This window comes from Mastomys coucha, unplaced genomic scaffold, assembly GCF_008632895.1.
Source record: "Mastomys coucha isolate ucsf_1 unplaced genomic scaffold, UCSF_Mcou_1 pScaffold2, whole genome shotgun sequence".
Lineage (NCBI taxonomy): Eukaryota > Metazoa > Chordata > Mammalia > Rodentia > Muridae > Mastomys > Mastomys coucha.
The window spans coordinates 10682012-10694293 of NW_022196902.1; the positions used below are offsets into that span (position 1 = coordinate 10682012).

Below are 12282 nucleotides of genomic sequence, written 5' to 3' on the forward strand. Positions count from 1 at the left end.
AGACCAGGCTGGCCTCAAACTCAGAAATCCACCTGCCTCTGGGCTTTGCTGTGTCTGCCAGGCTCACTGGCATTCTACTTAACAGCCATGACCGTGCATATTCATTATGATTTAAGTCAATACAACTTCTTTCTAGCAAAGTAAAAAAAAAAAAAAAAAAGAAGAAGGTTTCAGAGGAGGCTGGGAATTTGGAGTGTTGAGTATGTCCCTGTACTGTTTTTCAGGTTTGTGTCAGTCAACCAGTAAAAGGGATGGGTATTTTGCAGAAAGTTTGTTTTATGGCACTAAACAGTGGTGGCAGTGATCTTGTGTCTGAGATACAAAGATAGTGATATCTTTCTGTATTTCTACTTCATCTGTGTTTCCTTAGAAACTTTACATGCCAGAAGGCATCCAAACATACCAGTGAAAGCTAGACAAATCTCCACAAATACAAAGAAGTCATGAGCCAGGCAGTGGTGGTACATGCCTTTTATCCCAGCATTTGGGAGGCAGAGGCAGGCAGATTTCTGAGTTTGAGGCCAGCCAGGGCTACACAGAAAAATCCTATCTCAAAAAAAAAACAAAACAAACAACAACAAAACAACAAACCACAACAAAGAAGTCATGAGAAAGAAAGCTGACAGTGTAAATTTCTTTATCAAGTAACAAGAAACAAAGCTCTCTATCAGTTTGGGGGGACTGGCTGAGAGAGATTGAGTTGATCTGGGAGCTGCTTACACAAGTGTCTACTTTGGGAAGGTTAACCACCATTTATTCTTCAGTAGGATTCTTCTTAAACACCTTATTTGCATGGTTGTACTTCAGTTCAAACTCTATAAACTTGATTGGTCCTTTGACATTTATTGTATATCATAAATAGCTATCTCCTCGTGAGAGCCAGTTACTCTCCTATTGTTCTTTTGGCTTTGCTCCTGTTTTTAAGCATGGTGTTTGAGTTCTTGAGTCATTACAGAACTGGCTGCCACGAGCTCTTGTGAAGTCTTGCATCAAACGCTTGCCAACACAGCTTTCTCCCTTATGCATCTTCAGGTGTTGTTGGAGACGGGGACTGAAGAAGGGCTCTTTAGTGAGGATGCTAATATGTATCAAAGAAGGCGCAGAAAAATATTGTCATAGAATTCTGATAAGGCCCAAAGAACCATTTTAGTCAGCCTCTTCAAACTTAATAGTTTCACACTGATTTATTTTTTTAATCCATATAGATGGCTTTAGAATCGCACATATAGTTGAACAATGAAATGACTCCATCTTTTCAAAGCTTTCCTTGAGGTCAGAGCCTAAAGGAAATTAGAAAAGCTAGAAATTACTTTGAAGGAAACTGAATTTTAATACAAATAGAAACTTAGCTATGACTTTTCTCCGGGCTTCTAATATTTGTCTAAGTCCATACACTTTCTTTTTTTTTGAAAATGTATTGATTTTTTGGATGTATATATTCACAAATGTAGTACATATTGATAGGGTATTTTTTGTCATGATTCTGGATGGTTTTGCTCATTTCCTTCACCTGTTTGATTGTGTTTTCCTGTAGTTCTTTAAGGGATTTTTGTGTTTCCTCTTTAAGAGCTTCTAGCTCTTTACATGTGTTCTCCTGTATTTCTTTGAGGGTGCTATTTATGTCCTTCTTAAGGTCCTGTATTATGATCATGATAAGTGATTTTAGATCTGAATCTTGCATTTCTGGTGTGATGGTGTGTTCAGGACTTGCTGTGGTGGGAGAATTGGGTTCTGATGATGGCAAATGACCTTGGTTTGTGTTGTTTATTTTCTTACGCTTCTCCCCCAACCTCCGCCATCTGGTTAACTCTAGTGCTACCTGCCCTTGCTAAATCTGACTGGATCCTGTCTGTGATCCTGGTTGTGTCAGAACTCCTCAGAGTCAAGCAGTCTCTGTGATCCTGTGATTCTGGGATCCTGGGATCCTGGGCTTGTTAGATCACCTGGGAGTGTGGCTTTCTCTGTGTGTTGTGGGACTGGCTTGTGCCCAAGATTTGCTTAGAACACTAACCCAGACAGACCGGAAGGAAACGGAGTCACTGGGCTGGCGGAGTTCCTGTGTGCCTGGTCCCGCTGGACCCAGTTACTCCCAGTGTTGGAACAGATGTTGGTTCCTGCTTACCTCTGATCCTGGGTGTGTCAGAGCGCCTGGGAGTGGAGCTTCCTCTATCCATACCCTTTCTAACCACTGCACAGCTAAGAAAAACTGGGAGGCCCTGCACGTCGGCAGAACCTTCTGCTCTATTGACATCTTCCAGACCAGGGGCAGGGTGGAAGGTCATGTGCAAGAGGTGATTGTTGCTCTGTTCTTAAAAGGAACTGTTCTTGGACTTGCTATTAATTAGTCTAATTTTTTTAAAAATAAACTGTATTTGTAACTTTTCCTGCTAAACACTTTCTCTCTCTACAGTGTTCTCTCTCTTCATCTGAAGAAGAAAGATTTATTGGTATCAGGAGACCTAAAACACCAACCTCAGGTGACTTCTCCGACCTTCATACTCAGACGAACTGGACCAAGTCCCTGCCTCTGCCGACACCAGAAGAGAAGACACGGCAGCAAGCCCAGACAGTCCAGGCTGATGTGGTTCCTATTAACATAACTGGTATGCTTTGTGGGGTGGACAGCGTCAGGATGTCCTTGGGAGAGCCCAGGTGGCTTTGTTTGCTCTAGGTTGTGAGCATTTTCTTTATCCGGCCTTCTGTTCTTTGCTTGATGGAGGAGATGCCCGAGCTACGTATGTGTGTGCATGAAAAACACCTGTTGTTTGTTAGATAAGGAGACTGACAACACAAGTTATGTCAGAGAACGCTGTGGTTCAGCCATTCATGTAAAAAAATGGCTTTTGAATGGCACTGTTCTTAGCTAAGATTTTGGTTACATAGGAATATCCTGTAAATGTGGTCCTTCACAGCAAAAATTGTATACTCCCATAAGAAATATTTCTAGATATGAAAAAGCAATATTTCATTATGTTTCTGATTTTCTTACCCTTTATACATTCAAATAGAAAAAGAAGGAAATTCTTGAGAGTAAGGCTTCTAGTAAATTAATAAACAAAGCATATCTTTTTTAAAAAACCTTAGTAAAATGATAAACATATGCCTTGGTCTCTATAATCTGAGTCTTAAAACCTCAAATAAAGATCCATCTCTGTCAAGGGAACAACTTTAGGAATTGACACATTGGCTGTACTGTGGCTACTAATTGCCAGATTGAATTATCAACCTATTTTGATGATTGAGGCGAGTAACAAAACACAGAGCTCCAAGCTGAGTTTTACAACTTTAGAAGAACTGTTAAAAAGAATAAAATTTGTCATACTTATCCCTTCTGCCATCTGCAAAGAGAACTGGTCAGCAGTGTGGGAAGGGCACAAAATGCAAAATATTAAAGAGCAGTTGGTGGTAACTGAACAAAGCCCTGTGCATAGTCCTCAGGGGACTCTCACATGCGTACACTCACACTCACACACATGCTCGCTCGCTCTCTCTCTCTCTCTCTCTCTCACACACACACACACACATACACACACACACTCTGTCTCTCACATACACTCTCTCTCTCATACACACACACACACACACACACACACACACACACACACGCTAGTAGCATCCACCATCTGTACAAGTATGGTGCATTACACAGCAATAAATAGTATTGTATAGACAGAGTCCACACACAGCCTGGTCCCTATATCCTTACAAATGGCCAACCAAAGGGAAGCAGTTTTCATCAACAATTAGGATGAAACCCCATAGCATCCTCCTATCTTCTGAGGATATTGCTGTTGGAAGGCTTGTTGTCATAGTACCTGTAAACTTGCAAGGGATAACAACATTTAGATATGATATATTTTAAAAGAAATCAGAGTATATTTGGAAGTTATGTTTAGAATTTCCATGGAAACTCAATTAATAAGTACATGAATTATTTTCAACCCCTTGTATACGTCTTATTTTTTTTACAAACTTAAGCCTGCCAGCATGACATCTTAATCCATTTCCTTTGTAAATAGCATTGCTGATCTCCATGAGCACACCTTCCTTTCACCTAGCTTATATCTTAAAGTATTATTTTTTAAAGTGGCACTGCTACAGAACAGTGTGATTTTTACTGCCTATTTCATTAGCCATCAGTATGCTTATATTTTCTTCAAAATGATTAAATGAGAAGACATTAATTATATAGGATTAAAGGCATCAACATAATATTATAAACTATGCATATCATGCCATGAAATATGACAGCCCTTAAAGGGATTGGAGTCAAAGGTCCCGCCTTGATATGGGGCTAGTGAAAGTAGTTTTCAAGCATAAAGAAGTGCTTTTAGTGAAATACATCCTTCCAGATGGATCACCTAGTTGTTTCTCTGCGCTTTCGTTCTTACCTGTTTGGTAGCTAAGTACATTTGGATTGCATAGATATCACAGGAGGCTTTTGACTGCCGCTCTCACAAGGAGAATGAATGGATGCTAACAATGATGCAGTGGATAACCTGAGTCCTAGAAAACACAATCTGTTTTTCATTGATTTGTTAGCATTTCCACAGAATGTCAACATTAATTTAGCAGTTATATACATATCGGTCTGTTTTCTGATTTGTGTGTTTACATAGACACATTTGCTTCTAAAGTATGCGTTTCTCTAGTCTGGTCCAAAGAAACCATAAGTTTAAAGCTTTCACTTTGTGTGGCTGGATTGGAACAGGTTCTTCAGCCTCCTCTTCTCTAAATTACATCTTTCTAAAATCCCAGGTTTCTTCAGCTAGAAGTGCCATTGTTTGTAGGAAACAGTTCCATGCTCATTACTTTGGGTGACTATGACCCTTTAACTTGACTTCTCAGTAAAGCTTTGGAAAAACAAATGCCAATACATATAAGACTTCAAATCCCAGAGTAGAACCTCCCAGGCCTAGGGATGCAGACCAGAACCACAGTGAGCCACTGGCCTGAAAGGGGCTTTAATCCCTTTAGTCACAGTCTTGTAGAGACTCGGTATGTTCTAAAAGTTCAGGAGGGGACATGTTTTAAATAAATAAAACGTCCCATCATCTGCCACGTGGATCAAGTCTTCTACTTAAAAGATACACAACCCAGAAAGCATTTGCAAACTGTTCTGCACTCCTGTTTGAGCTGATGCTGTGTAGGAGAGAAAGGGAGCAATTCAATTGAACTGATGATTATCTCCTATCTACATAGCACTGGACGTTAAGTGGGTACTGTTGAGGGCACCAGGGTACAGAAGTCAGCCTCTACTTAATGAATTGGGACATAGCCTTTTAAGGTCACAATCTGAATATTGTAGATGGGAATTTCATCTTCATGTTTGCTTCATAATTTTCTTAGTACTTGGATGGCTTTTCCCCCTTCCCCATAGTGGGGAAAATGCCTGGAGACTAGATACAACTTTCTAGTAATACTTTTGCCCATTTTTAATGCCACCATAGAAGGAATTTTATTTTTCGTGCTGCAGAAAACTAATAAAACACTGAACAACTTCAGTTTTTAAGCATTGTTTAAGCTGTTATATCTGTGTGGCCTGTTTATCACAGAATGGTAGCTGCTGACATTTCAGTAGGTACTATTGCTCTGAATTGCTTCTATTTTTCTCTATTCAGAGCAAAGTTGAAAGATTTTCAAATTTACAAGCATTTGGGCTGGAGATATGGCTCAGCGGTTAAGAGCACTGACTCCTCTTCCAGAGGTCCTGAGTTCAATTCCCAGCAACCACATGGTGGGTCACAACCATCTGTAATGGGGTCCAATGCACTCTTCTAATTCCTGTCTGAAGACAGAATAAATCAGAAGAAGAAAAAGAAGAAGAAGAAGAAGAAGAAGAAGAAGAAGAAGAAGAAGAAGAAGAAGAAGAAGAAGAAGAAGAAGAAGAAGAAGAATCCTCTGTTTAGAATGGTATCCCATTTAAAAAGAAAAAAAGGAACCATCTCATATCAATAGAGGAAGTACATTTATGAGTTATTCTCCCAGCAACACACACATAGACACACTGATGCACTCGTCTGGTGTGTGTCTGAAGACAGCTACGGTGTACTCATATAAATAATAAATAAATAATATTTTAAGAAATTTAAAAGCATTTATTAGATCGCTCCTTGGTGGCTGGTACGTGTTTAAGAGCTAGCTTGTTTTAATGAGACCAGGTTCATGAGACATTCCTGGGTGTATATCTACACATACCCACTTTGATGCTGCAATAGCATTACTAAACAAGAATGGCAACTTTACTTGTTTCTCACATCAAAGCTAAGGATAGAAGTATGTGAATATATGGTTTTTAATCTCATTTAAAGATAGTAACTATGTAAAAAGGCAAAGTAGTGCAAAACTTCCTTTAATCAAAATGTTCAGAACAGACCAGTCAGTAACTGATTCTATCAGGGATCTTATTATTTTCTAGTTAATATGCTAATCTGCTTGAACTCTGGGAAAACTGTGGGTACTGGGGTCCCATTGTCTGAAATGGGATTAACTTTAAAAGATGCTGATAGGAAGTAGCATCCTTCTATCATGGATATTATCAATGGGGATGTAGCTCATTGATAGAGCACTTGCCCATCGTGTGTAAGACCCTGGGCTCAAGCCCTAGCACCTTAAAAACATTAGGAACAAGAAAGGAAGAGTTCAGATTTGACAACTGCAGTGTTACTGGTTCTCATTGTGATAAAAGTACTTTATCATTATAAGGTTTGTGGTTTCCATTGAAATTGCCTCTCATATTATGATGCACTGGTTCTCAACCTTCCTAATGCCTCAGTCCTTTAATACAGTGTCCCATGTCGTGGTAAACCCCAGTCATGAAACTATTTTATTGCTACTTCATAACTGTAATTTTGCTACCATTATGATCATAGTGTAACTATCTGATTTGCAGCCCCCATGCAAGGGTCATTTCAACCAACCCCAAACAGGTCACAGCCCACAGGTTGAGAACCACTGCTATAATGATCTCACACCCCATCCACATAGTTCACTTGTTGACCCACCTTTGGTAAGCTCAGACTTTGACTCGCCATCACACACTAGCATGATACTAGTCTCCGTGGGGTGACTAGATGAGTACAACCTCCCTATTGCCACTCATCTACACTGATCCAAAGATCGATCCTTGTGATCAGAGCACTTTGTGAAGCAGTCACTTGCCAGGAGATTTGTTCTCGAGTGACAAAGAGTCATTTTGCAGCGTGTTATTAACAGTGCAAGTGTGCCTTCGCCTGAAGGGCAAGCAGCAGGCACGGGAAACAGCCTTCTGATGATAATGTGCTTCTCTTCTCTTTTTGCCCCTCAGCCTCCATCATTCACGTGACTGGCTAACCTCATTATTAATACTTTCTTATCATTTTACAAGCTTCTGGAACGACTCAAGCGGTGTCAGCTTGCTTGACGATAACTTTGCTTTGCTTCTTCTACTATTCTACATTAGGGGAGAATTTCGATCGTCAGGCCAGCCTTCGGCGGTCTCTAATTTACACAGACACTCTGGTAAGACGACCGAAGAAAGTCAAAAGGAGAAAGACTATTTCAGGAATCCCTGACATCATTCAGAAGGAGCTAGGTATGGCTCATCAGCATTGCAAATTCTATCGCCCTCCCTTGCTGCTTGAATTTACCACACTAACCTCATATAGGGCTATCAAATCCACATGTCCTGGTAGCCAGCTTCTGGAAGAGGTCTTGGTGAATGTGTCACCCTGTGCAGTGGAACTGCTTTGGAAAAGAGCTGTGGGGAAGAGGGTCTAGGAGACTTAGAATTTCATCTTCAGAGACCTTGAGCATTGGTTCTATCTATGATTCAGTTTATTTTTCATCTAGATCTTTTATTTGGACCTCGGGTTCTCACAGATGAAAAGCTCATTCTAATTCTGGCAGTGCTGGTGGTATGTCGTCTTTAGAGGAAGCAGTCTGAGGTGATATAATGGTAAATGTCAGTGCTAGAGAAAGTGGTTACTGACCTGAGTTTGATCCCTGGAACTAACTTAGCTGAAGGAGAACGAATTCCCGAAAGTTGTGCTCTGACCAACACTTGTGTGCCACAGCACACATGTAATAAGTACACTTAACAGAAGTATAAAATATGATCATATATTTTTGATTATACCTCTATCTAAAGCAAACAGTTTCACAGCTTTTTTGTTTAACTTAGAAACAACGCAGGCTGGTGGAGTTGTTTAGCCCGCCGTTGCTTCCCCGTTATGTTCATACTTGTCTTTCCATATGTGCATAATGCTTTATAATGCTGTATGATGCTTTCATGCACCTCTTGCAATCATTTTCTCCCCTGTGTATCAGTGGCACCCAGCAGGAGAGTCTGCGGGGCTAGCTTAGCACAGCTCCAGCAGCAGGCTGCGGGGGTTTGAATCCTGACTCCCATTCATTCCCTGAGGAATAACCGTACACACGATTCCACCTTTCCAGACCCCCTTCTTCATTCTACAAATGGAATGGTTACCTTAACAGAGTTCATTGTTGGGGACCAAATGAATTTATTTCCAGGATGTACCTGGTCCCTAGCACACTATAATGGCCACTGTTATTTCGGGGCATAATGTTCTCTCTTGAAATTTATTTCTTCATTTTTGTCTAGCCTCTATTCCTTCATAATATTTACTCTAACCTGATGGCCTTTTGTTTTGTTTTGTTTTATTATTTATCTTTATTTTATGTGCATTGATGTTTTACCTGTATGTATATCTGTATGAGGGTGTCAGATCTTGGAGTTACAGACAACCATGAACTGCCATGTGGATGCTGGGAATTGAACTCGGGTTTTCTGGAAGAGCATTCAGTAGTTCTTAACTGCTGAGGCAATTCTCAGCCACCTAGCCTGATGTGCTTGAATTTACTTTTATTTACTGTTGAAGGTTACACTCAAGAAATGCAAGAATCATTCGTTATCTCTGAAATTGCTTACAAGTCTTTTAGTCAAAATGAGCTTATCCTAGCAGCACTGATGTATTAATTACAGCGCCTGGAGATCCTGTTTTAGCTTCCAAGGCTACAGAGATTGCATGCATTCCTTTTCCTCCGGGGTCACAGTTTAAATACCTCGTAGGAGGAAAGGCAAACCCACTTTTTCTTGACTGGCGTTTTCTCCTTTACCGGCATTAGTCCTAGAGAGTTTCTACTCTCCCTTCTGGAGAGCGCTAGGGTCAGAAGAAAAGAGCTTTGCTGCTTCTACTAGTAGCTTCAGTGACTTGGTTCCAATGCAGGGGTTTAAAACCAAAGGCAGAGTCTGGAGAAATGACTTGGAGGTGAAGAGAGCTTACCTCTTAATTTGGTTCCGCTCATACGGGTGGCCCATAATGGCCTGGGATCCCACAGCTCTCACCTCCATGGACACTTGCAATCTCAGGTACATAGCCCCTGCATGCCTACGCCCCACACAATAAAAATAAAACAAAGAAAGAAACAAAAATAGAACAAAGGCAGAACCAGGGGTAGTGATTTACACTTGGAAGGTTAAAGCAGTGGAGTCACCATTGGCTACAGAGTGACACCCAACACTGGGAAGGCTGAAGCATAATTGCCATTGCCCTGGGCTACATACAAAACAAAACAAAACAAAACAAAATCATAAAAGAAAACAACAAAGCAAGCAAGACTAAATTGCACTAATGGAATTTCTCCAGTCCGTCTCTGGTTCAGACATGGTGTGTGAGCCCTCCGTGAACTGTATGAATCTATACATGGTGTATACGTATACACTTTGTTCTCACTCCAGAACTTAGCTGCAGCTCATTCTGTCAAGCCTTTTCCCCTCTTGAGGTCACAGGTCATGCATGTGGGAAAACAATAAATACTGTATAAGCAGCCGTTGTTGAAATGGGACTGATCCCTCCCTTGTAATGCTCAGGTGACATTTCTTTTTGAACTGGCCTTTTCAGAAGGTGTGCCTCAAAGGAGTGACCACAGAACCAGTCTTTGTAAAAGTTGCCTTTCCAACCAAAATAGTAGTTTCTAGGTGATTTTGTGTAGTGTATAAGGATAGTTTGGCTACAATAAAGATGCATATCCACACAAGTATTCTATATGAATTGTCCTCTTATGTCTGTTATATGAAACCTAAAACCTGAGAGTTAGGATGGGGGGATGATTTATTTTATTATTTTATGTGTATTAATGCTTTGCCTGCATACATGTGCATGGACAACATATATGCCTGGTGCCTGTGGAGGTTAGAAAAGAGTATCCCATCCCTTGGGACAAGAGTTCTTTTAGATAGTTGCAAGCTTCCATGTAGGTGATGGGAATCAAACCTGGGTACTGTGCAAGAACAGCGGGTGCTCTTTTTTTTTTTTTTTTTTTTTCAAGACAGGGTTTCTCTGTGTAGCCTTGGCTGTCCTGGAACTCACTCTGTAGACCAGGCTGGCCTCGAACTCAGAAATCCACCTGCCTCTGCCTCCCAAGTGCTGGGACTAAAGGCGTGTGCCACCACTGCCCGGTCAGCGGGTGCTTTTAACTGCAGAGCCAACTCTGTGGCCAGAGAACTGAAATCTTTAGCTGTTTGCTTCATTGAACCAATCAGGAAAAGACAGTAGCTCAGCTATTTGATCTTCTGAAAGGATCCATCCATCAAGGGCAAGCAGTCCCATGTTCTACCATGATAGCATTGTTTTTAATTGATGAAGAGTTCCTTTCTGTTTTACATGTGACACAGGATTACTGCTAGTGCTGGAGGGATAAATCTTTCCCTGTATTGTCTGTTCTGTAACCTTTGCCATGGGAAGAAGCAGCTGTGTCACCAGAGGGTCAGTGATGTGCTTTGATGACAGCTAGTAGGGTGCTGGGTCTAAAGACCAGTGATGCAGGCCTAAGATCATGCTCCTCAGAAGATCAAGGAAAGTAAAAAGTTCAAGGTCTTCTGGAACTACAGCGGAAGCCAGAGCCAGTCTAGATAGCTTAGTGAGACTATCTCAAAGTTAAAGATACAGGGCTGGAGAGATGGCTCAGTGGCTAAGAGCACTGACTGCTCTTCCAGAGGTCCTGAGTTCAATTCCTAGCTTACATCCATCTGTAATGGGGTCTGATGCCCTTTTCTGGTGTGCCTGAAGATAGCAACAATGTACATAAAATTAAAAAAAAAAAAGAAAAGAAACTGACTAGGAAAAACAAAACAAAAAACAAACAAAAAAAACCCTCAAAAATTAGGTGAAGGGACCTGGAACTATTGCTCAATGTTAGGAACTTTCCTAGCATGTGCAAGTTCAGGGTCACCTCACCTCACAGAAAGTATGAGGCAAGTGTGTTGAGCTACAACAGAAGGAAACTGGTTTTAAAGAAGCAGTTAGATAACAACTCTTTTTTTTTTTCCAGGATTTAAAATATACTCATATTAATGTGAATAAAACTGGCCTATAAACATCATACTGAAAAGATATAGTGACTATTATAACATTTAGAACCTTTAAAACACAACCAATGATCAAACATAATCACAGAAAAATGGAACTCCAATTCTAAAATAGTATTCAGATTATACCCATGTAATCTATTCTAAGTATTTTTTTAAGTTTTATTGCATTATAATGAGAAAAGTTACATGATTTCAATTTATCTGAATTTGTTAACATTTAAAAAACATTTTAAGTAAATAGAATTAAATCACATTCTTGTTTTCCATTTGTACCCCAACTCCTCCCAGAGACCCCCCTTCAATACCTACAATATTTTTGTCATATTCTTTAAAATTTATAAACTATTATAACAATAAAAATGAGTATTATAAAAGTTGTTTGATATAAAACATATAGTCTTATGTAGATATATTTCAAAATAATACATCACTACTAATATTTTCTTAAATGAACATAAATATATAAAATGTTTTTGTTTGTTTGTTTTGTATTTAGTAGAGCTTAAAATCATGGCTCTTACTGTGCTAACTTGATACAAGAGTTACAAATGTCAAGCAAAGCATTCAGACTTACTCTTTGTTGTTCTCTTACAAACCCCCTCCCAATTTAATTGTCTACATTTCTTTTGGGTATATAAATACTTTTGAAATATGTACGCTATTCTGAAAACCATAGTACAGTGTAAAAACATGAAATAAACAATACTACTAATAGAGAGGCTGAGATAGGAGAAGCAAGATCTCAAGACCATTATGTTGTACACAGCAAGACATTGTCATGGACAAACAAGCTGAAAGTGTATATGGATTGTACAATATTGGACCTATTTCTTCATTGGATGACAGCCAATAAATTTCTAATTCCTCATATTTTTGGATTTCAATCGATTAGGATATGTTGGTAATATTAA

The 12282-nt window shown here is 39.8% G+C and overlaps 1 protein-coding gene across 11 annotated transcripts in view; it reads left to right on the top strand.

Annotated features, from left to right (window-relative positions):
- The window catches only part of Nhsl1 (NHS like 1), a 232848-nt gene that overhangs the window by 202734 nt on the left and 17832 nt on the right, over positions 1-12282 (top strand). For 9 of the 11 annotated variants that reach the window (XM_031380514.1, XM_031380505.1, XM_031380516.1 and 6 more), the window contains exons 4-5: positions 2411-2603; positions 7442-7573. Coding sequence is in view for 9 of the 11 variants with exons in the window: in XM_031380505.1 (XP_031236365.1) it covers positions 2411-2603; positions 7442-7573 (325 nt within the window). In the remaining 2 variants the exon portion in view is untranslated. The remainder of the gene's footprint in view (positions 1-2410; positions 2604-7441; positions 7574-12282) is intronic. The other 2 variants (XM_031380507.1, XM_031380509.1) reach the window with 1 other exon arrangement.